At 41.1% G+C, this 25668-nt stretch overlaps 1 protein-coding gene across 4 annotated transcripts in view; it reads left to right on the forward strand.

Annotated features, from left to right (window-relative positions):
- LOC139532055 (enhancer of polycomb homolog 1-like) overlaps positions 1-25668 on the forward strand; it is a 76712-nt gene that overhangs the window by 24359 nt on the left and 26685 nt on the right. For 3 of the 4 annotated variants that reach the window (XM_071329169.1, XM_071329166.1, XM_071329167.1), the window contains exons 2-8: positions 4111-4270; positions 17460-17605; positions 17798-18004; positions 18314-18462; positions 19749-19905; positions 23560-23718; positions 25524-25613. In XM_071329169.1, coding sequence (XP_071185270.1) covers positions 4171-4270; positions 17460-17605; positions 17798-18004; positions 18314-18462; positions 19749-19905; positions 23560-23718; positions 25524-25613 — 1008 coding nt within the window. In that variant the 5' untranslated portion in view covers positions 4111-4170. Of the gene's footprint in view, positions 1-4110; positions 4271-13149; positions 13466-17459; positions 17606-17797; positions 18005-18313; positions 18463-19748; positions 19906-23559; positions 23719-25523; positions 25614-25668 lie in introns of those variants that run through there. The other variant, XM_071329168.1, reaches the window with a different exon arrangement.

The following is a 25668-nucleotide window of genomic DNA, read 5'->3' on the forward strand; positions in this document are numbered from 1 at the left end:
TTTCAGAGGAGTAGCCTTTGAAGTGTAACTAAAAAAAAAAAATCTTGTAATGGCTGATGCAGACTTGTTTTTGGAGAGGGACCTATGTGCTGAATGTCATGACTAGGTCAAACTGGGTGAGGGGCATGACCTTACAAAGTTTTCATGTTAAATCGATTGTTATAGCACCGCCATGTGGCCTTTTGGCATGGCATTGCATGAGAGGGTGTGGCACTTCACCATCATGCCAGGTTGCACTCTCCTAATCTCACGAGAATTAGCATTTTAATTTGGCTTTACGGAAGAAGATTAATAATAATTAAGATAACTAATGCAATAGGGTTTCACAAGCTTAGCTGCTGAACCCCTAATAAGTATTTTCCGACATTATTATAAATATATGATAATATATAGGTCAGGATTGTTACACCTACATATTAAACATACATTTTTTTACATGATCATCAAAATATAGTGTGCGTATAAGTTTTTATTTTACCATTGAGTTCTTAAATAACCTGCATACTATTTATTCATGAATAGTATGCAGTTGGAATAGTATGCTTATGATTGTGTGATTTGTGTTATTGTGTAGGCTCAATCATTATAATTTAACTTGAGTCGAAGTGCCTTTAAAGCTGCAATATGTAACTTTATGGATGACCAATTTCACAATTTTATTTTAGATCTGTCATTCTAATTGAAAGCAAGTTTAAGCGGTAGATCTGTTCTATGTGCTCTAATTCTATGCTTCCTGTCAAGTTTTGTTTTTGCTTTTACTTTCGGTTTTCTACACCAGCTTCAAACTGCTGAAAATACAATATTTTTTATGATAAAATATATTTCGTAGTGGTTTACAGTTGAAGTTGGAAGTTTACGTACACTTAGGTTGGAGTCATTTAAACTCGTTTTACAACCACTCCACACATTTCTTGTTAACCTCTCTAGGGTTCGTGAGACGGTAGCGTCCCACCTCTTCAACGGCCAGTGAAAGTGCAGGGCGCCAAATTCAAAACAACAGAAATCCCATAATTAAAATTCCTCAAACATGCATGTATTTTACACCATTTTAAAGATACACTTGTAAATCCAGCCACAGTGTCCGATTTCAAAAAGGCTTTACAACGAAAGCAAACCAAACGATTATGTTAGGTGAGTGCCTATTCACAGAATAACACAGCTATTTTTCCAGCCAAAGAGAGGAGTCACAAAAGCAGAAATAGAGATAAAATGTATCACTAACCTTTGATGATCTTCATCAGATGACACTCATAGGACTTCATGTTACACAATACATGTATGTTTTGTTCGGTAAAGTTTATATTTATATCCAAAAATCTGAGTTTACATTGGCGCGTTATGTTCAGTAGTTCCAAAACATCCGGTGATTTTGCAGAGAGCCACATCAATTTACAGAAATACCCATAATAAACATTGATACAAAATACAACTGTTATGCATGGAATTTTAGATCCACTTCTCCTTAATGCAACCGCTGTGTCAGATTTCAAAAACACGTTATGGAAAAAGCAGCCAAAAGAAATATCCGCCATGTTACGCCGTCAACATTAGTTAGAAATAGCATTATAAATATTCACTTACCCTTGATCTTCATCAGAATGCACTCCCAAGAATCACAGTTAGACAAATGTTTGATTTGTTCCATAAAGTCCATCAATTATGTCCAAATAGCTTCTTTTGTTCAGGTCCAGTCGGAAGAAAAGTTCAACGTTATATTACAGGTCGTAGAAACTTGTCAAACTAAGTATAGAATCAATCTTTAGGATGTTTTTTTATCATAAATGTTCAATAATGTTCCAACCGGAGAATTCCATTGTCTGACGAAAAGCAATGGAACGAGAGCTACCTCTCATGTGAAATGCGCGTGACTGAGAATGAGGCTGCTGCCAGACCCCTTAGTCAAACAGCTCTCATCCGGCCCCCCTTCACATGAGAAACCTGAAACAACGTTCTAAAGACGGTTGACATCTAGTGGAAGCCTTAGGAAGTGTAAAATAACCCATATCCCACTGTGAATTCGATAGGGGCTGAGTTCAAAAACTACAAACCTCAGATTTCCCACTTCCTGTTTGGATTTTTTCTCAGGTTTTTGCCTGCCATATTAGTTCTGTTCTACTCACAGACATCATTCAAACAGTTTTAGAAACTTCAGAGTGTTTTCTATCCAATACTAATAATATGCATATATTAGCATCTGGGACTGAGTAGGATTCAGTTTACTCTGGGCACGCTATTCATCCAAAAGTGAAAATGCTGCCCCCTATCCCAAAGAAGTTAAGCATACGTGGCAGGGACCACTGTAGAATGTTCACACATGTTTGTTGGTACCTGTGAAAAGGTTAAGCCCCCCCAGCAATTCAACATATAGGCTTACACCCCCGACTCTATCCAGCAGTAGGTCCAGTGTCCCCATCCGAGGTCACATTCACAGTACTCATCCAATTTTAATTGACAATACGGGGGAAATCAATTCAGGGGAATTCGTGGTCAGACGTTCAGCATCTTCAGATCAACTCTAAAAAAAATATTCGACCAATCGATTGGTAGAAAATGTAAAACGTATTTTTCCATATACAGACACACCCTATATACAGACACACCCTATGTTTGAATAAAATTAACTATGTTGGTTACTTTAGCCCTATTCGCACGGGACTAGTATTACTATAGAACATCGGTTATGTAATTATCACCCCAGCATGTCCGTTTTTCCAGTGGACGATTCGGGTGGGATTAGATTTACCCTTATAATATTTTTTCCCCCTCATTCAAAATGAACTGTTATGACGTGGCGCCTGGAGGCTCTTCTAGACGTGAAGACATTTAATCTAATTCATCTTTTAAAAGAGAAGTACGGCACTAGGAAAGTTGTGTGACAACAGTTCCTTCATCTGTAGGCTACGTGCATAGCACTTTCTTTTAAGCATCAATTTGTTCCCATGTGCTTATCCAAACTGGGTGCAGCACCTGTTAAACTCTAATATAACACCTGAAACCCCACCTCTTTAAGGAATACCTAGGATAGGATAAAGTAATCCTTCTAACCCCCCCCCCCTTAAAAGAGTTAGATGCACTATTGTAAAGTGGTTGTTCCACTGGATATCATAAGGTGAATGCACCAATTTGTAAGTCGCTCTGGATAAGAGCGTCTGCTAAATGACTTAAATGTAAATGTAAATGTAATATCACTCAAAACACAGGGATGACGATTCACACGGGATAAGTATTATCAGAGGACCTGGGAGTTTGCTGAAAAACAGTAGGTTTTTAGGGCTGGGATAACTTTCTTGCCAAGTAAAAATTACCAAGATGGTAGAGTCGGACAGTACAAAAATTACGGATGTGGCGATTTGTGCTTGTGCACAATTACATTAACTTATCTCCCCCAGTAAAATGTATCCCGTCCGAATAGGGCTTTTGCCTGATGCTTTAAACCGGTTGGATTAGAAAGCTCACCTAGAACGTCCAGTTTCGATTGACGCAACAGTCAGCGTTTGAGCTAGCCACACATTTTTTCCCAGAACCATTTTGCACAAACACAGTCCTTACAAAGTTATGTATTTCATGCTACAGTAGAAACGACAACACGATATACAGAAGATAAGGCACTTACTTTGATAGGAATGCACACATCCACACACAGTTGTTATTTGTAAGGTAAACAATGGAGGCAATGTGAGCGCCAGCCAGAAAATAAACGTAAAATGCCTATTGTTTCCTACATTTTATTTGTGTGATTCTACTTAGGGGCACATTATGTACTCATTGTAAAAAATGTCAGCGTATATCCCTGAACTATAATAATAAATAAGCAGTATCACTCAGCATTTTGTGGCAGGACAGGCACTTTGTTAATGCTTAATGTTCAGTTGTAGATATGTTTGTTTTTATTATTGTATGTAAATTCTTTATTTTAACATTGGTTAAAAGACGCAGGTCACAAAAATGAAATTAAGCAGTTATACCCCATTATTACTTACTGTTAATCATTGTTTTTGAAACATTAGAAAGTGTGCTCAGTTTGATTTTTGGTGTAATTACGTATCATTTATTTTTTAACTGCCACAGTTGTAGTGTAGGCCTACTGACCTTTACCTTCCTCCCCCACAGGAGCACCATCTACAGCGGGCTATCTCGGCACAGCAGGTGTATGGGGAGAAACGGGACAACATGGTCATCCCCGTCCCCGAAGCAGGGAGCAACATCGCCTACTACGAGTCCCTCTACCCTGGGGACTTCAAGATGCCAAAGCAGCTCATTCACATACAACGTAAGGAGAATTACTGTTCATGTAGCCTGTTTGTCAGCGGTCTTTGTTTTTCTGTTGTCTCTTTGGTCAGTCGGCAGATGTTTGTTTTTCTTCTCTTGAGTGTGCCTTGCGTGTGTGCACATACTGCAGTTTGTGTTCATGCTGCTCTGTGTTTGCAGTGCGTGTGTGCTCTGTCTGGGGTATGTTTAAAGCCCCAGTGCAATCCAAAATGTGGTGTTGCTGTGTTATATATATTTCCACACTAAGGTTGGAGTAATACTGTGAAAATTATGGAAATGCAGTTTTAGTTTAAGAGTAGTTTCAAAAGACCCTGAAATTTGTCTGTTTTGGTGGGATTGAGTTTTGGCCTTCCATGTTGACATCACCATGCGGTAAATTAGTTAGGTGCAATACATCAATAAGATAGCCTTTATTGGCAGAGAGGATTGAAACGCAATTTTTTTCCAGTTTTCCCCTTCCCACTCAGACCACTACCAGACAGTCGTAGTACAATTCTTGTTTGAGAAATTGCCCTTTGCTAAGAACCTGTTTTTTGTTTCTGTTTTCAATAGAAATTGTCAAAATCACAGTAAGGTACTTAATTGTTACCCAGAAAGAATTTGACATTGAGATTAAATTGGCTGCATTGGACCTTTAAGTGATTGTCAGCCCCTGGTGTTTCTCTAATAGCATTAGTGTGATCCAGAGGTGTTCTGCGGTCTGAAAGCATTTGAGCACACTCGCACAGTGAGAGAAGGCACAGATGGAAAGGTAGAGGGGCACAGGCTAGGCAGGGGGTGTGGGACACTGAATACTCTAAGCCCAGGGGACCCCCTCTCAGCCCCAGCTCACAAACACTCCTGTCAGCTCAGTTTTTTTCTAATGTGCTTTCATGTCGAACCAAAGGCAAAGGGAGGGCAGGCTTTTTGCAAGCTTAGTGTATTTCTGGAGTTCGCCGCATTAAGCTGCTGATTGTGATCTGCGCTAAATATAGAGACGTGTGTTTTTACCAGAGTTCCCATGGTCATCTTTCTGTAACCCATATTCACTATTAAGTACACTGTTTGTCTAGGGCCCTGGTGATCTGGTAAAAAGTAGTGCACTATATAGGGAATTTGGTGCCATTTGGGAAGCACTACCACTTGGGAAATGTTACAACATGTTTTTGGGCTAAAAGGCAGGAGTATGGTGGACTGAAGATGGCGGTGCAGAATGCCTCAGAAGTCGCAAAACATCCTTTGATTTTGCAGAGAGCCACATCAATTTACAGGAATACTCATAATAAACATTGCTAAAAGATAAAACTGTTATGCATGGGATTTTGGATGCACTTCTCCTTAATGCAACCGCTGTGTCAGATTTCAAAAAAGCTTTACGAAAACAGCAAACCATGCAATAATCTGAGTTGGCGCTCAGAGCCCAATGAAGACACAAATATAGCCGCCATAGTATGCAGTCAACAGAAGTCAGAAGTAACAATATAAACATTCACTTACCTTTGATGATCTTCATCAGAATGCACTCCCAGGAATCCCAGTTCCACAATAAATGTTCGTTTTGTTCGATAATGTCCATCATTTATGTCCAAATTCCTCCTTGTTGTTCTAGTGTTCAGTACACTTTCCAAACTCACAACGTGCGGGCAGGTCCAGCGGAAAGTACGGACGAAAAGTTAAAAAAGTTATATTACAGTCCGTAAAAACATGACAAACAAAGTATTGAATCAATCTTTAGGATGTTTTTAACATAATTCTTCAATAATGTTCCAACCGGAGTATTCCTGTGTCTTCAGAATTGCGATGGCACAGTGTTCGCTCTCACGTGAACGCGCATGGTCACTTCATGGCAGACCTGACTCATTCCTCTCTCCTTCGGCCCCACTAAACAGTAGAGGCATCAGACAAGGTTCTAACGACTGTTGACATCTAGTGGAAGCCTTAGGAAGTGCAACATTACCAATAACCCACTATCTTCAATAGGAGCTGAGTTGAAAATCGACCAACCTCAGATTTCTCACCTCCTGGTTGGATTTGTTCTCAGGTTTTTGCCTGCCTGATGAGTTCTGTTATACTCACAGACATCATTCAAACAGTTTTAGAAACTTCAGAGTGTTTTCTATCCAAATATACTAATAATATGCATATTCTAGCTTTTATGGCTTTGTAGCAGGCCATTTACTCTGGGCATGCTTTTCATCCGGATGTGAAAATACTGCCCCCTACCCCAAAGAAGTTAACACAGACAGAATGAAAAACCAAACTCTAAAAGAAAACGAATAGACTCTAAGACTGACATGGATGACCGTAAATAATAAAATGGGTAAAATCCCCAAAATCCAACAGTTTATAAGTAAACTATAAATTCACTATTCTAGTTAGGGAAATTTGTTAAGTAATTCATTCTATTTTTTACGTAAACTATTTATAAATATTCTGAACAAAGAATATATAAATGCAACATACAATTTCATAGCTTTTCCTGAGTTACAGTTCGTATAAGGAAATCACTCAATTGTAATGAAGTAATCTATGGATTCCACATGGCTGGGAATACAGATATGCATCTGTTAGTCACAGATACATAAAAAATACAAATAAATAAAGTAGTGGCGTGGATCACAAAACCAGTCACTATCTGGTGTGACCACCATTTGCCTCGCGCAGCGCGTCATCTCCTTCGCATAGAGTTGATCAGGCTGTTGATTGTGGCCTGTGATTGGACATACTGCCAAATTCTCTAAAATGACGGAGGCTTATGGTAGAGAAATTAACATTCAATTATCTGGCTACAGCTCTGATGGACATTACTGCAATCAGCATGCCAGTTGTTCGCTGTGGCATTGCGTTTTGACAAAACTGCACATTTTAAAACTGTATTTTATTGTCCCCAGCACAAGATGCATCTGTGTAATGATTGTGCTGTTGATTCAGCTTCTTGATATACCACCCTGTTAGGTGGATAGATTATCTTGGCAAATAAGAAATGCACACTAACAGGGATGTAAACAGATTTGTGCACAATTTGAGACGCTTTTTGCACGTATGGAAAATGTCAGGGATTTTTTTCCCTAGCTCATTAAACATGGGACCAACACTTTACATGTTGTGTTGTATATTTTTCTTCAGTGTAGAAAGCTGGCCAAATTAGTAAAGATTTTGCTACCATGGAAAGGACCATACCTGTATATTTGTGGGAAAATCACCCTCATTCATTCTTTAGTCATATCCTAGTTTACCTATTTACTTATGGCCCTGCCTACGCCTGACAACTTTTTTTTATTAATTACATGAGCACAAAATATTCAGCTTTATTTGGAACTGCAAGCCAGACAAAATTGAAACGGGCCTATGTGCCTTCAGAAAGTATTCATACCCCTTGACGTATTCCACATTTTGTTCCAGCCTGAATTAAAAATTGATTATAAATACTGACTTGTTTTTTTCTTCTCACCAATTTACAAACACTACCCCATAATGACAATGTAAAAACCTTTTTTTAGACATCTTTGCAAACATATTGAAAATGAAATATGGATATCTAATTTACATAATTATTCATACCCCTGAGTAAGTACTAATCAAATCAAACTTTTATTAGTCACTTACACATGGTTAGCAGATATTAATGCGAATGTAGCGAAATGCTTGTGCTTCTAGTTCCGACAGTGCAGTAATATCTAACAAGTAATCTAACAATTCCCCAACTACCGAATACACACATCTAAAGGGATGAATGAGAATATGTACATGGATGAGCCATGGCCGAGGCGGCATAGGCATGGTCCAGTAGATGGTATAAAATAGACTATATGGGTCAAAGACGTATAAGGTTTTCAAAGTAGCAAAAAAATCAGTGTGTCACCTATGCCCTTATTGAAGCCAATAATTCATTATTGTGACTCAGTATAACACAGTGTTTAAAAAGATATATATATAATAATTATGGCATTTTTTTTGTAATCACAGGGTTATTATATCCATGCTAACTACCCAGAAAAAAATGACATTTTATTTTGAGTACCACATACAGTTGAAGTCGGAAGTTCACATACACCTTAGCCAAATACATTTAAACTCAGTTTTTCACAGTTCCTGACATTTAATCCTAGTAAATATTCCCTGTTTTAGGTCAGTTAGGATCACCACTTTATTTTAACCTCTTTTGGGTACGTGAGACGTTAGCGTCCCACCTCTTCAACAGCCAATGAAAGTGCTGGGCGCCAAATTCAAATACAGAAATACTCATTATAAAAATTCTGAAAACAAAACATATTTTACATAGGTTTAAAGATTAACTTCTTGTGAATCCAACCACGGTGTCAGATTTTTAAAATGCTTTACGGCAAAAGCATACCTTACGATTATTTGAGAACATAGCCCAGCAGACAAATCATTACAAACAGTCACCAGCCAAGTAGAAGAGTTACACAAGTCAGAAATAGAGATAAAATGAATCCCTTACCTTTGATGATCTTCATATGGTTGTACTCGGCAGACATTCATTTACTCAATAAATGTTCCTTTTGTTCGATAAAGTCTCTTTATATCCAAAAAAACTCAGTTTTGTTTGCGCGTTTTCTTCAGTAATCCACAGGCTCAAACGCAGTCAAAAATCCAAATTGTATCCGTAAAGTTCATAGAAACATGTCAAACGATGTTTATATTCAATCCTCAGGTTGTTTTTAGCCGAAATAATCGATAATATTTCAACCGGACAATAACGTTGTCAATTTAAAAGGTAAACAAGAAAGGCACTCTCTCTGACTCGCTCATGAAAAAGCTCTGTGACACTTTAGGGTCCACTCATTCAGACTGCTCTTACTTCCTCATTTTTCAGGATACAAGCCTGAAACAATTTCTAAAGACTGTTGACATCTAGTGGAAGGCATAGAAACTGCAATTTGAGTCCTAAGTCAATGGATACTGTAATGGCATTGAATAGAAAACTACAAAACCAACAAATAAAATACTTCCTGAATGGATTTGTCTCAGGTTTTCGCCTGCCAAATCAGTTCTGTTATACTCACAGACACTATTTTAACAGTTTTGGAAACCTTTGTGTTTTCTATCCAAATCTACCAGTTATATGCATATCATATCTTCTGGGCCCGAGAAGCAGGCAGTTTAATTTGGGCATGCATTTCATCCAAAATTCCGAATGCTGTCCCCTACCCTAGAAGTTAAGAATGTGAAATGTCAGAATAATAGAGAATGATTTATTTCAGCTTTTATTTCTTTCATCACATTCCCACTAGTCAAATCCAATTTTATTTGTCACATATACATGGTTAGCAGATGTTAATGCGAGTGTAGCAAAATGCTTGTGCTTCTAGTTCCGACAATGCAGTAATAACAAACGAGTAATCTAACATAATAATTTCACAACAACTACCTTATACACACAAGTGTAAAGGGATGAAGTATATGTACATAAAAATATATGAATGCGTGATGGTACAGAACGGCATAGGCAAGATGCAGTAGATGGTATCAAGTACAGTATATACATATGAGATGTGTAATGTAGGGTATGTAAACATTATATTAAGTGGCATTGTTTATAGTGGCTAGTGATACATTTTTTACATCATTTTTTCCATTATTAAAGTAGCTAGAGATGAGTCGGTATGTTGGCAGCAGCCACTCAATGTTATTGGTGGCTGTTTAACAGTCTGATGGCCTTGAAATAGAAGCTGTTTTTCAGTCTCTCGGTCCCTGCTTTGATGCACCTGTACTGACCTCGCCTTCTGGATGGTAGCGGGGTGAACAGGCAGTGGCTCGGGTGGTTGTTGTCCTTGATGATCTTTATGGCCTTCCTGTGACATCGGGTGGTGTAGGAGTTCTGGAGTGCAGGTAGTTTGCCCCCAGTGATGCGTTGTGCAGACCTCACTACCCTCTGGAGAGCCTTACGGTTGTGGGCGGAGCAGTTGCCGTACCAGGCGGTGATACAGCCCGACAGGATGCTCTCGATTGTGCATCTGTAGAAGTTTGTGAGTGCTTTTGGTGACAAGCCGAATTTCTTCAGCCTCCTGAGGTTGAAGAGGCGCTGCTGCGCCTTGACCACGCTGTCTGTGTGGGTGGACCAATTCAGTTTGTCTTTGATGTGTACGCCAAGGAACTTTAAAACTTACTACCCTCTCCACTACTTCCCGTCGATGTGGATAGGGGGGTGCTCCCTCTGCTGTTTCCTGAGTCAGAAGTTTACATGCACTCGATTAGTATTTGGTAGCATTGCCTTTAAATTGTTTAACTTGGGTCAAACGTTTCGGGTAGCCTTCCACAAGCTTCCCACAATAAGTTGTGGGAATTTTCTTCCTGACAGAGCTGGTGTAACTGAGTCAGGTTTGTAGGCATCCTTGCTCGCACAAGCGTTTTCAGTTCTGCCCACAAATTTTCTATAGGATTGAAGACCCATTTGCGACCAAGCTTTAACTTCCTGGCTGATGTCTTGAGATGTTGCTTCAATATATCCACCTCATTTTCCTTCCTCGTGAAGCCATCTATTTTGTGAAGTGTACCAGTCCCTCCTGCAGCAAAGCACCCTCACAACATGATGCTGCCACCCCCGTGCTTCACGGTTGGGATGGTGTTCTTCGGCTTGCAAGCGTCCTCCTTTTTTCCAAACAGTTCAATTTTTGTTTCATCAGACCATAGGACATTTGTCCAAAAAGTATGATCTTTGTCCCCATGTGCAGTTGCAAACCGTAGTCTGGCTTTTTTATGGCAGTTTTGGAGCAGTGGCTTCTTCCTTGCTGAGGGGCTTTTCAGGATATGTCGATATAGGACTCGTTTTACTGTGGATATAGATACCTTTTGTACCTGTTTCCTCCAGCATCTTCACCTGGTCCTTTGCTGCTGTTCTGGGATTGATTTGCACTTTTCGCACCAGAGTACGAACATCTCTAGGAGACAGAACGCGTCTCCTTCTTGAGCGGTATGACGGCTGCGTAGTCCCATTGTGTTTATACTTGCGTACTATTGTTTGTACAGATGAACGTGGTACCTTAAGGCTTTTGGAAATTGCTCCCAAGGATGAACCAGACTTGTGGAGGTCTACAATTTTTTTTTTTTTCTGAGGTCTTGGCTGATTTCTTTAGATTTTCCCATGATGTCAAGCAGAGAGACACTGAGTTTGAAGGTAGGCCTTGAAATACATCCACAGGTTCAACTCCAATTGACTCAAATTATGTCAATTAGCTTCATGATTACCATCATGTGATATGCTTTAAAATGGCTTTTTACTTTTGTTATTCTTAATGAAATTGAGGCGCAGAAGTCCGGACAAAAGTTTAAATATTTTTTAGATGCAGTATATCGCCCATTATTCTATATATTGTTGCAAACACTAACACAATTATGCCATGGGTGTTCATTTATATTTTTAGTATGAATTTCTAAATTTTTAAATTGCACAGGGCGGGGTTGAGACCCAGGGCCTCCAGCTTGATGATGAGCTTGGAGGGTACTATGGTGAGCTGTAGTCAATGAACAGCATTCTTACATGGGTATTCTTTTTGTCCAGATGGGATAGGGCAATGTGATGGTGATTCTGTCATCTGTGGACCAGTTGGGGCGGTTTGCAAACTGAAGTGGGTCTAGGGTGGCCGGTAAGGTAGCGGCGATATGATCCTTGACTAGCCTCAAAGCACTTCATGATGACAGAAGTGAGTGCTACGGGACGGTAGTAGTTCAGTTCTTTGCCTTCTTGGGTACAGGAACAATGGTAGCCTTCTTGAAGCATGTGGGGACAACAGCCTGGGATAGTTAGCGATTGAATATGTCTGTAAACACACCAGCCAGCTGGTCTGCTCATGCTCTATGGTCGCGGCTAGGGATGCCGTCTGGGCCAGCAGCCCTGCGAGGGTTAACACGTTTAAATGTTTTACTCACGTCAGCCACGAAGGAAGAGAGGGGGGACGCAGTCTTTGTTAGCAAGCCGTTACGGTGGCACAGTATTATCCTCAAAGCGGGCAAAGAAGGTGTTTAGTTTGTAGGAAGCGTGACGTCGGTGTCTGTGACGTGGCTGTTTTTGTAGTCCGTGATTTCCTGTAGACCTTGCCACAAACGTCTCGTGTCGAAGCCGTTGAATTGCAATTCCACCTTGTCCCTGTACCGGCATTTCGCCTGTTTGATTGCCTTGCAGAGGGAATAACTACACTGTGTATATTCAACCATATTCCCAGACCTCTTTCCATGGTTAAATGCAGCGGATCGCGCTTTCAGTTTAGTGCGAATGCGGCCATCCATCCACGTTTTCTGCTTAGGGTAGGTTTTAATAGTCACAATGGTTAGAGCCAATGCATTTCTTTATAAACGCACTCACCAAGTCAGCGTATAGGTCAATGTTGTTCTGAGGCTGACAAACATATTCCAGTCCGCGTGATCAACAATTTCTTATTGGTCAGACCAGGGTTGAATGGTTCTCGTCACTGGTACATCCTGTTTGAGTTTCAGCCCATAAGACGGAACGAGCAAGATGGCGTCGTGGTCAGATTTGGGAGAGCAGGGGAGGGCTTTGTATGCATTGCGGAAGTTAGAGTAGCAGTGGTCGAGAGAATAATCCCTGCGTGTCGTGCAATCAATATGCTGATAGAATTTAGGTAGCCTTGTTCTCAAATTTGCTTTGTTAAAATCCCCAGCAACAAATGCAGCCTCCGGATATATAGTTTACATAGAGTCCAGTGAAGTTCCTTGAGGGCCGTCTTGGTGTTCGCTTGAGGGGGAACGTACACGGCTGTGACTATCTGACGAGAGTTCTCTTGGTAGGTAAAATGGCCGGCATTTGATTGTAAGGAATTCTAGGTCGGGTGAGCAGTAGGACTTGAGTTCCTGTATGTTGTTATGATTACACCATGAGTTGTTAATCATAAAGCATACACCCCCCGCCCTTCCTCTTCCCAGAGATGTTTATTTCTGTCGGCGCGATGCATGGAGAAGCCCGGTGGCTGAACTGATTCCGACAACATATCCCGAGAGAGCCATGTTTCTGTCTCTCTGGAAGGCAACCCATGCTCGTATTTTGTCTACCTAGAGACTGGACATTGGCGAGTAGTATACTCTGGAACAATGTGCACGTCTACGGAGCCTGACCAGAAGGCCGCTCCGTCTGCTGCGCCTGTGTTTTGGGTCGGCTACTGGGGATCAGATCCATTGTCCTGGGTGGTGGTCCGAACAGAGGATCCGCTTCGGGAAAGTCCTATTCCTGGTCGTAATGTTGGTAAGTTGACGTTGCTCTCATCCAATAGTTCTTCCCGGCTGTATGTAATCATCTTTGGCAGCGATTTTAAAGCTGTGAATGTTTCTGTGTAAGTCTCTTAGTGCTTTCCACACCTGGATTGTGCAACATTTGCCCATTTTATTGTTTAAAAAATTCCTCAAGGTCTGTCAAATTGGTTGTTGATCATTGCTAGTTTTGCCAGGAGATTTAAGTCAACTGTAACTTGACCATATTCACACTCGTCTTGGTAGGCAACTGCGGTGTAGATTTGACCTTTGTTTTAGGTTATTGCCCTGCTGAATGGTGAATTCATCTCCCAGTGTGCAGACCGAATCAGGTTTTCCGCTTGGGTTTTACCTGTGTTTTAGCTCTTACTTTTTTCCTTTTTTTCTTGAGAAACTCAAGTCCTTTACGATTACAAGCATACCCATAACATGATGCAGCCACCACTATGCTTGAAAATGTGGAGAGTGGTACTCGGTAAAGTGTTGTTTTGGATTTGCCCTAAACACAACTCTTTGTATTCGGGACAAAAAGGGAATTGCTTTGCCACATTTTTTGCAGTATTACTTGAGTGCCTTGTTGCAAACAGAATGCATGTTTTGAAATATTTTTTATTCTGTGCAGGCTTTGTTCTTTTCACACTGTCAATTAGGTTAGTATTATGGATTAACTACAATGTTGTTAATCCATCCTCAGTTTTCTCCTATCACAGCCATTTTAACTGTTTTAAAGTCACCATTGGCCTCATGGTGAAATCCCTGAACGGTTTCCTTCCTCCGGCAAGTGAGGAAGGACACCTGTTTCTTTTGGGTGTGTTGATACACCATCCAAAGTGTAATTATTAACTTCAACATGCTCAAAGGGATTTTTAATGCCTGTTTTTTTTATCAACCAATTGGAAATCCTCCCTGGTCTTTGTGGTTGAATCTGTTTGAAATCCACTGCTCGACTTAGAGAGAATTGTATGTGTGGGGTACAGAGATGAGGCATTCATTCAAAATCATGTTAAATACTATAATTACACACAGTCCATGCAACTTATTATGTGACTTGTTAAGCACATTTTTACTCCTGAACATATTTAGGCTTGCAATAACAAAGGGGGTTGAATTCTTATTGACTCAAGACATTTCAGCTTAAAATGTCTTATTTGGCAAAGAATTTGGAAAACATGTTAACAATTTGACATTATGGGGTAGGCCAGTGACAAAAAAAAATCTTAATTTAATCCATTTTAAATTCAGGCTGCAACACAAAGTGCGTGAAGTCAAGGGGTGTGAATACTTTCTGAAGGCACTGTATATAATGAATATGAATTCGGAGTAGAGAAATTATTTTAAATATTAAAGCATTGGATCTCTTACTAAAGGCTCTAGTCATACAAAAACTATACTTTAATCTGAACTGGTTCTCAAGCAGATTAATAAGAATGGCTCATCCTGTGTTCAAAAATGGCCTTTTCCCCTTCGTTCAGATAGCCTCTCACTTTTGGTTATTTGAAGATCTCCAAAATATAGCTATTTTTAAAACAAGCTATAGAAAGCTGGTTGCAATTTCAGTTTGAGCCACCAGAAAACACAGAAATATTGGAAAAAATATTATGGTTAAACTCAAATATACAAATTTATAAATAAAAACAATACATTTTTGGGGGATGATGTTTGTACATTATATCATAAATAGGACTGGTGGAGTTACATATGCAGTTAAGAAAAATACATGGAAATGTCAGCTCTATCAAAAAGTATATCCAACTGATTGCAGCATTACCTCAAATGGAGGAGTCAAGTGTAAAGGGGACAAGTTAAGGAACTTCTGTCGGCCCTGCATAAAAGACCAAAATTGTGATAAAGTATACCAGTTTAATTTAATGACCAAAAATGTAGAGCTGTGCCATACAGGTTGCAAAACAGTTAGGAGATTTTTCAATGTACCGATTCCATGGCACATTGTTTATGAACTATACACAAAACAACGCCAGATTCAAAACTTGGTTTTTCAATTTAAATTTAAACTACCTTAACTTATAGAATGTTATATGTATGGGGGATACAACCACCCCATCTCTGCAAAATTTTCTGAGAAGAGACCGTATCATTAGATCACTTGTTTAGGTATGTGGCTTGTTTTTGGTCGCAAGTTCAGGAATGGCAAAAACTATTGCAACATTTACTTGGAGCTAACTCTGCAAATAGCATTGCTGGGTGATTTGAAAAGTCCTAGTCAATTGATCAGTAATATAATACTCATAGCAAAAATGTTTCTTTAATTTACAATCTGTAGAAACTATTAGAATGGAAAAGTTCACAACTTTAGTGGAACAGCAGTGGAAAAAATATGGCAGCTAGAAATCAAAACTGGATGGTCTTCAGAGATAGATGGGAGGAGTCGAGGGTAGCTGAAGGCTGGGACTAAAAACAAATTATAACTAATGTAAAATATACTGTCGTAAAATGTATATATTATGTAAACTCAGCACAAAAAAAAAGGAATGTCCCTTTTTCAGCACCCTGTCTTACAAAGATAATTTGTAAAAATCCAAACAACTTCACAGATCTTCATTGTAAAGGGTTTAAACACCATTTCCCAAGCTTGTTCAATGAATCATAAACAGTTAATGAACATGCGCCTGTGGAACGGTCATTAAGACACTAACAGCTTACAGACGGTGGGCAATTAAGGTCACAGTTATGAAAACTTAGGACACTAAAGAGGCCTTTCTACTTCGTCTGAAAAACGCCAAAAGAAAGATGCCCAGGGTCCCTGCTCATCTGCGTGAACGTGCCTTAGGCATGCTGCAAGGAGGCATGAGGACTGCAGATGTGTCCAGGGCAATAAATTGCAGTGTCCGTACTGTGAGACGCCTAAGACAGCGCTACAGGGAGACAGGACGGACAGCTGATCGTCCTCGCAGTGATAGACCACATGTAACAACACCTGCACAGAATCGGTACATCCGAACATCACACCTGCGGGACAGGTATAGGATGGCAACAACAACTGCCCGAGTTACACCAGAAACACACAATCCCTCCATCAGTGCTCAGACTGTCCGCAATAGGCCGAGAGAGGCTGGACTGAGGGCTTGTAGGCCTGTTGTAAGGCAGGTCCTCACCAGACATCACCGGCAACGATGTTGCCTATGGGCACAAACCCACCGTCGCTGGACCAGACAGGACTGGCAAAAAGTGCCTGCAACCGCGACTCATCAGTGAAGAGCAATCTCAATGCTCTGCGTTACAGGGAGACATCCTCCTCCCTCGTGGTACCCTTCCTGCCAGCTCATCCTGACATGACCCTCCAGCATGATAATGCCACTAGCCATACCGCCCGTTCTGTGTGATTTTCTGCAAAACTGAAATGTCAGAGTTCTGCCATGACCAGCAAAGAGCCCAGATTTCAATCCCATTGAGTACGTCTGGGACCTGTGGGAAGGGCTAGGGCCATTCCCCCCCAGAAATGTCTGGGAACTTGCCGGTGCCTTGGAAGAGTGGGGTAACATCTCACAGCAAGACCTGGCAAATCTGGTGCAGTCCATGAGGAGAAGATGCACTGAAGTACTTAATGCAGCTGATGGCCACACCAGATACTGACTGACTTTTGTTTTTGACCCCCCCCCCCTCCTTTGTTCAGGGACACATTGTTCAATTTCTGTTAGTCACATGTCTGTGGAACTTGTTCAGTTTGTCTGAGTTGTTGAATCTGATGTTCATTCAAATATTTACACATGTTAAGTTTGCTGAAAATAAATGCAGTCGACAGAGGGAGTACGTTTCTTAAGCTGGAAGTAGAAGCCTACGTGTTGTCCATTTAGTTTACTCCAATTAGGGGATAGGTGGTAAGGTCAAAAATATTTGGTGAATTTGAAAGGATACAGATAATTACATTGATAGATCGCACAATTTATCTGCAATTTATGAAAGCTGGTCTACCACCTAAAACAATGTATATATAAAAAATAAACGTTTATTTTTTTACTTCTCTATCACAGCTTTCAATTTGGATACAGAGCAGCCGGACTACGACCTGGATTCAGAGGATGAGGTCTTTGTGAATAAGCTGAAGAAGAAGATGGAGATCACCTCTCTGCAGTTTGAGGACATGATCGACCGGCTGGAGAAAGGCAGTGGCACGCAGGTACTTTACCAAACCACAATGCTGAAGGCAGGTCTCTCAGAAAATGGGAAGTAAGGCCAGTGTTTATCAAACCTTTTGTCGACTACCATTCTGCTTATTTGATTTTTTTAAAGTTGAAAGGCTAGGAGTAAGCGCGGGGGTTTATTGAGTACTAGAAAGAACAGTGTGACTAAATGTGTGTTGTCTGCTCAGCTGGTGAACCTGCAGGAGGCAAAGCTGCTGCTGAAGGAGGATGACGAGCTGATCAAGGAGGTGTTTGACTACTGGACCAGGAAGAGGAAAAACTGTAAGAGCAGCTCTCTCATTCCCACGGTGAAGCAGGAGAAGAGGGACGGATCTAGCACCTCAGACCCCTACGTGGCCTTCCGCAGGAGGACCGAGAAGATGCAGACTAGAAAGGTGAGCCACGTCCTAGGTAGGATGACGGAACTGAACAAGGGCTGCGTGCAAGTATAATAAACCATTTCACTTTCAGAAAGGTGGCCTTTTCACAGGGCATTGCGATCCAGGACATGGTTGAGGGAATATTCTAACCCACCTTTTTGTATTCACTAGTGTGTAATTTAGCTATGAACTATTCTCAGGAAGTGACAGTATAGCAGAGAACCCAGTTAACATTTTAAAGTAGGAAAATGCCTAATTTAAAGGCTGCTCCCATGCTTTATTCCTGCATCAACATAGATGTTAACATCTTACTTGTGTCTGCAGAACCGTAAGAACGACGAGGCTGGGTATGAGAAAATGCTGAAACTGCGGAGGGATCTGAGCCGAGCCGTCACTATTCTGGAGATGATTAAGAGGAGGGAGAAGAGCAAGAGAGAGCTGCTCCACCTCACCCTGGAGATTGTAGAGAAGAGGTGATACATATTTGATATTTTTTACGTTTTATTCATATGAATGAGGGAGACGGATGAGGTCATCACCGTGAGGAAAGAATGGATAACTTTGGAATCAAAACCCCACCATTTCTCTCTGGGATTTTTCTGCTGTTGTGGATTATGAATGAATTGTCCCCCAAATCAATGAAACAGTTACTTTCTCTGCCATTGTAGCAGACTATTAACTGAACAGGTTTTTTTTGACAAACCTTGCCCTTTTGTATCTGTGGCTCTGTAGTAGCCTGTCTGGTTGATTTTAAACTGCGATGTTTGTTTAAAAAAATGATGTGCTAATACCCATCATACAGGATGTGTCCCAAATGGCACCTTATTCCATAGTACACTATGGGCCCTGGTCAAAAGTAGTGCACAAGATAGGGAATATGGGACGCATCCTGTATGATGGTATTAGCATGTTTTTTTTAAGGAGATGGGCTCTGCTGCTCATGTTAATTGGCAGCATCGTTCAGTGCTCTGTTTTGCATACATTATCAAATAGAGTTCACCTTATTTTTTCAGTAAGGTCAAAGCAATGAGCTCATTGACTTTGACTCGTTACACTGCTGCCCATTAAAAATAATGGTATTGTCGGCACAGAATGGAATAGAATAAGCTGGGCTTACTGTTGGTTAGTTGCGTATTATATTTCTTAAAACATTTTTGGGGGCTTGCTGTTCCCTTGTGGAGCAGTCTATATTGTGTCCCAAATGGCCGCCTTTTTCCTATATAGTGCACTACTTTTGAAGAGGGCACATTGAGCTCTGGACAAAAGTAGTGCACTATATTGGAAATAAGGTGCCATTTGGGACTTAACTATACAAATATCACGTATTAGAATGGAATATATTTCATCTGAAAGTTGCTGTCACTGACTTTTTGATTTGTAGTGCTTCTGATTTCTAGTGACATTGCAATTTCCGCCTGTTATCAGCCTACCCTGCGCTGGTGGCTCCCTTTTTTATTCCTATGGTTTTATTTTTACTTAGTTGGGATATTCTATTTTTGATGGGAGATGTTTTGCACTCCTATGCTAAAAAGCTTGTCAGTGGCATGGCAGAGACACAGGTAGCTAACGTCCTTCACTGGGCATTTTCTCAAATTTAGAAATGGTGTAGCCTACCCGCGTCCAGTAACCTGCATGTGCAAAGTACAAAAAGTGAAGTCATAAAAAATGGCACACTGTTTTATTGTGCAACGTTTTGACCCAAAACGGTCTTTCTCCGAGTCTTAATCAAGCCCCCTTTATCTCCATGTGTCCTCCCCAGGAACGGCATGCCTGACTACGGCAGTGAGGTGATGGCTGAGGCCCTGGCCCAGAGGGCTCTGGTGAAGCCCATCTACACGATACCCATCATTCCCCTCTCCAACAGCAACCAGTACCGCCACCAAGACCACATGGACATGAAGGACTACAAAACGAAGGTAAGAGACAGGGCATAAAATTAACTTTTTTGTCCACCAGCCAAGTAAATTAGACCAACTGTTATGCCTATGTGCAACGCGTGCATAGCCCCCAACCAGGCAGGCAGTGTTGCAGCTCGAGGAAGGCTATATAGTATTTGAAGTTTAACTGTGTATAATTAATTTACCAGCTATGAAACAAAACTGAAAATTATATAACTGCAACTGCAGCATTTATTTTACTATATACAGTTGAAGTCTGAAGTTTACATACACTTAGGTTGGAGTCATTAAAACTCGTTTTTCAACCACTCCACAAATTTCTTGTTAACAAACTATAGTTTTGGCAAATCGGTTAGGACATCTACTTTGTGCATGACACAAGCAATTTTTACAACAATTGTTTACAGACAGATTATTTAACTTATAATTCACTGTATCACAATTCCAGTGGTTCAGAAGTTTACATACACTAAGTTGACTGTGCCGTTAAACAGCTTGGAAAATTCCAGAAAATAATGTCATGGCTTTAGCAGCTTCTGATAGGCTAATTGAGTCAATTGGCGGTGTACCTGTGGATGTAATTCAAGGCCTACCTTCAAACTCGGTGCCTCTTTGCTTGACATCATGGGAAGATCTAAAGAAATCAGCCAAAAAAATTGTGGACTTTCACAAGTCTGGTTCGTCCTTGGGAGCAATTTCGGGTACAAAAGTATCTATATCCACAGCAAAACAAGTCCTATATCGACATAACCTGAAAGGCCGCTCAGCATGGAGGAAGCCACTGCTCCAAAATTGCCATTAAAAAAGCCAGACTACGGTTTGCAACTGCACATGGGGACAAAGATTGTACTTTTTGGACAAATGTACTCTGGTCTGATGAAACAAAAATTGAACTGTTTGGCCATAATGACCATTATGTTTGTAGGAAAAAGGAGGAGGCTTGCAAGCCGAAGAACAACATCCCAACCGTTAAGCACGGAGGGGGCAGCATCATGTTGTGGGTGTGCTTTGCTGCAGGAGTGAGTGGTGCACTTCACAAAATAGAAGGCATCATGAGGTAGGAAAATGATGTGGATATATTGAAGCAACATCTCAAGACATCAGTCAGGAAGTTAAAGCTTGGTTGCAAATGGGTCTTCTAAATGGACAATGACCCCAAGCATACTTCAAAAGTTGTCAAAATGGTTTAAGGACAACAAAATCAAGGTATTGGTGTGGCCATCACAAAGCCATGACCTCAATCCCTTGGAAAATGTGTCGGCAGAACTGAAAAGGCGTGTGCGAGCAAGGAGGCCTACAAAACTGACTCAGTTACACCAGCTCTGTCAGGAGGAATGGGCCAAAATTCACCCAACTTATTGTGGGAAGCTTGTGGAAAGGCTACCTGAAACGTTCGACCCAAGTTAAATAATTTAAAGGCAATGCTACCAAATACTAATTGAGTGTACATAAACTTCTGACCCACTTGGAATGTGATGAAAGAAATGAAAGCTGAAATCATTCTATACTATAATTCTGACATTAAACATCACATAAAGTGGTGATCCTAACTGACCTAAGACAGGGAATGTTTACTAGAATTAAATGTCAGGAATTGTGAAACTGAGTAAATGTATATGGCTAGGTGTATGTAAACTTCTGACTTGAACTGTAAATGTGGTCAAATGCATGTGAAATACTCGCACGGTGGAGCCCTGACCACCCGCCAGCGTGGCTGGTGAAATAGACATCTTACCTGCCAATGCCAAAATTGACCCGGAGGTGGTGGTGTTCATTTTAAGGCCCTCAAGAGGCAGATATTCCCATAGCTGTTGTATTGATAAGGAGACTGAACAACGTTATGGCATCTTCAGTAACAGCTTTACTATACCGAACAAAAATATAAACGCAACAATGTCAAAGATTTCTGACATTTGTGTTATTTCATACAAGGAAATCAGTCATTTGAAATACATAAATTAGGCCCTAATTTATGAATTTCACATGACTGGGAATGCAGATATGCATCTGTTGGTCACAGATACCTTAACAAAAGAGGTAGGGGTTTGGATCAGAATACCAGTCAGTCTGCTGTGACCACCATTTGCCACATGCAGCATGGCACCTCTCCTTTGCATAGAGTTGATTGTGGCCGGTGGAATGTTGTCCCACTCTTAAACGGCTGTGCGAAGTTACTGGATATTGTCAGGAACTGGAACACGCTGTTGTACACGTCAATCCAGAGCATCCCGAACATGCTCGATGGGTGACATGTCTGAGTATGTAGGCCATGTCCAGGAATTGTGTACAGATCCTTGCGACATGCGACCGCACATTAGCGTGCTGAAACATGAGGTGTTGGCGGCGGATAAATGGCACGACAATGGGCCTCGGGATCTATTCAGGGCACTCTTAACCAGCATGGCTACCATGCCATTCTGCAGCAATACGCCATCCCATCTGGTTTGCGCTTAGTGGGACTATCATTTGTTTTACAACAGGACAATGATCCAAAACACACCTCCAGGCTGTGTAAGGGCTTTTTGACCAAGGAGAGTGATGGTGCTGCATCAGATGACCCAGCCTCCACAATCACTCAACCTCAACCCAATTGAGATGGTTTGGGATGAGTTGGACCGCATAGTGAAGGAAAAGCAGCCAGAAGGGCTCAGCATATGTGGGAACTCCTTGAAGACTGTTGGAAAAACATTCCTCGTGGCTAAAATGCTGCTATCGGTATGTGGTTCCGCAATGCCGCACGAGACAAACTGAGCATAAAGCTTCCGTTTCCTGTTTTTGTAGCATTTGCTCTGCGTGCAATTTGAGGAGTTGAGACAAATGGTATTGTTAGAAAGGTTAACTTCTCTATTACAGTAAAATGTCTCAACGTATTCCACTTTCCATATGACCGAGACTGTTGGACCTAACCTCGAATGCAAATAGCTAATTGACACCACTTGTCAGAGGAAGAATTGATCTCAGCTGTGTTTTTGTGAGTCACAGGGGTAGGGGTGTTGTGTGTGTGAAAGGGAAGGTGCACACAGCACTGAAGGTTAGAAGGAGAAGAGACCAAAAAGACAACATGAGAACAAGAGGACGTATACGCTTATATAAAAAATACTTGCTTCATGCGATCCAAACATTTTGGAAATAATTCTATGTATTGCCCAGCCCTAAGGTACATATCGAATCATCTTGAAATTGAAAGATGCTCATCCCTACTACTTATGACTGGGTGATGAGTGACTATTGTTTCTCTCCCACCCTCATCTGTTGATGTAACCCTGTCCCTCCACACTCCTAGTCCAAACCCCGCTGTCCCTTTGCTTTCGTTACTTCCATTGTTTTGACTTATGACACCCCTGCTCCCCCGTATTGTAGCATTTCCCTGTGCCTTTCCCCCCTGGGGCCTTGGGTTGAATGGGAGTTCAGTTCACTAACCCTCAGCAGTGGGGTGTGGAGGGGGGGGTCTGGTCAGGGAGAGGCACCATCTGTCTGGGCAAAAGGATATGGCGCGTGCCTCGCCCACCATCTTCATATCAATGAGTCTTAACTCACTACACTGTTCTGTTTCTAAATGATTCTCCCCATCACAGCGCCACCTCCATAAGAAATTCTACAGGGCTCAGACACATTTCTGTTGCTCGTGGAGTAAATGGACATTTAATTAGTCTTCTATATTCTTCCTTCCAGCCAGAGAAAACTGAAGTGGTCCGAATGAAGAGGAAGTACGAGAAGAAGCCTAAGATTCCTCCTCTCTCTGCACCCCAACACTCTGGCCCCTCTGTGTTCAACCCCAAGGACCTCAACCAGTACGACTTCCCCAGCTCTGACGACGAACCCTTTTCCCAGGTGAACTTATAAATATCACTGCTGGTGGTGATGAGTGATGCGTCCTAAATGGCACCCTATTTATTTACTGTTTTACGAAATGGGATGCCATTTAGGGCGTAGATGGTAGAGGTCGACCGATTATGATTTTACCTCCGATATCGATTATTACAGGACCAAAAAAAGCCGATGCCGATTTTTTAAATGTGTATTTGTAATAATGACAATTACAACAATACTGAATGAACACTTTTTTTAAACTTTATATAATATATCAATAATATCAATTTAGCCTCAAATAAATAATGAAACATGTTCAATTTGGTTTAAATAATGCAAAAACAAATTGTTGGAGAAGAAAGTAAAAGTGCAATATGTGCCATGTAAGAAAGCTAATGTTTAAGTTCCTTGCTCAGAACATGAGAACATATGAAAGTTCCTTTTAACACGAGTCTTCAATATTTCCAGGTAAGAAGTTTTAGGTTGTAGTTATTATAGGACTATTTCTCTCTATACGATTTGTATTTCATATACCTTTGACTATTGGATGTTCTTATAGGCAGTTTAGTATTGCCAGTGTTACAGTATAGCTTCCGTCCCTCTGCTTGCCCCTACCTGGGCTCGAACCAGGAACACATCGACAACAGCCACCCTCGAAGCAGCGTTCCCCATGCAGAGCAAGGGGAGCAACCACCCCAAGTCTCAAAGCGAGTGACGTTTGAAACGCTATTAGCGCGCACCCCGCTAACTAGCTAGCCATTTCACATCGCTTACACCAGCCTAATCTCGGGAGTTGATAGGCTTGAAGTCATAAACAGCTCAATGCTTGAAGCACAGCGAAGAGCTGCTGGCAAAACGCACTAATGTGCTGTTTGAATGAATGCTTACGAGCCTGCTGGTGCCTACCACCGCTCAGTCAGACTGCTCTATCAAATCATAGACTTAATAATAACACACAACAAGACGTTTATTCTTTCTTTGTTAGGAAGAAATAGTCTTCACAGTTCGCAACGAGTCATGTTAGCAGGCAATATTAACTAAATATCCAGGTTAAAAAATATATACTTGTGTATTGATTTTAAGAAAGGCATTGATTTTTATGGTTAGGTACACATTGGAGCAACGACAGTCCTTTTTCCGAATACGCACTGCATCGATTATATGCAACGCAGGACATGCTAGATAAACTAGTAATATCATCAACCATGTGTAGTTAACTAGTGATTATGATTGATTGTTTTTTATAAGTTTAATGCTAGCTAGCAACTTACCTTGGCTTCTTACTGCATTCGCGTAACAGGCAGTCTCCTCGTGGAGTGCAATGTAATCAGATGGTTAGAGCTTTGGACTAGTTAACTGTAAGGTTGCAAGATTGAATCCCCGAGCTGACAAGGTAAAAATATGTCATTCTGCCCCTGAATAAGGCAGTTAACGCACCGTTCCTAGGCCGTCATTGAAAATAAGAATGTGTTCTTAAGTGACTTGCCTAGTTAAATAAAGGTGTGGGGGGAAAAAACGATTTACGATTGTTATGAAAACTTGAAATCGGACCAAATGAATCGGCCATTCCGATTAATCGGTCGACCTCTAGTAGATGGTAGTGAAGGCGATCGTGTTAGGTATCGGTCTGTATTTGGTGGTGGCAGTAGTAGCTGCAGTAGTAATCGGACTTGTAGAAGAACTAGAACTAGTACAAGAAGAACTAGTAGTAGTAGCAGCAGTTGGTGATATGATCACAATCGTGGCTGTTGTCTAGGTAGCCAGCCACATTGTTCTTATGGTCTCTTAATGTAACTCACCCATCCCCCCTCTACGTTTATGTTTAGATCCATTCAGGTTCCTCGGAGGCAGAGGAGGAGAATGACCCAGATGGCTGCTTTGTGTTCCGGAGGAAGGCCGGCTGTCAGTATTATGCTGTGAGTAGAGTAGCTGCCTGCCCTCCTGTGACTCAACTGCTCTATTTATAGCCCT

The sequence above is a fragment of the Salvelinus alpinus genome, chromosome 10, assembly GCF_045679555.1.
Source record: "Salvelinus alpinus chromosome 10, SLU_Salpinus.1, whole genome shotgun sequence".
Lineage (NCBI taxonomy): Eukaryota > Metazoa > Chordata > Actinopteri > Salmoniformes > Salmonidae > Salvelinus > Salvelinus alpinus.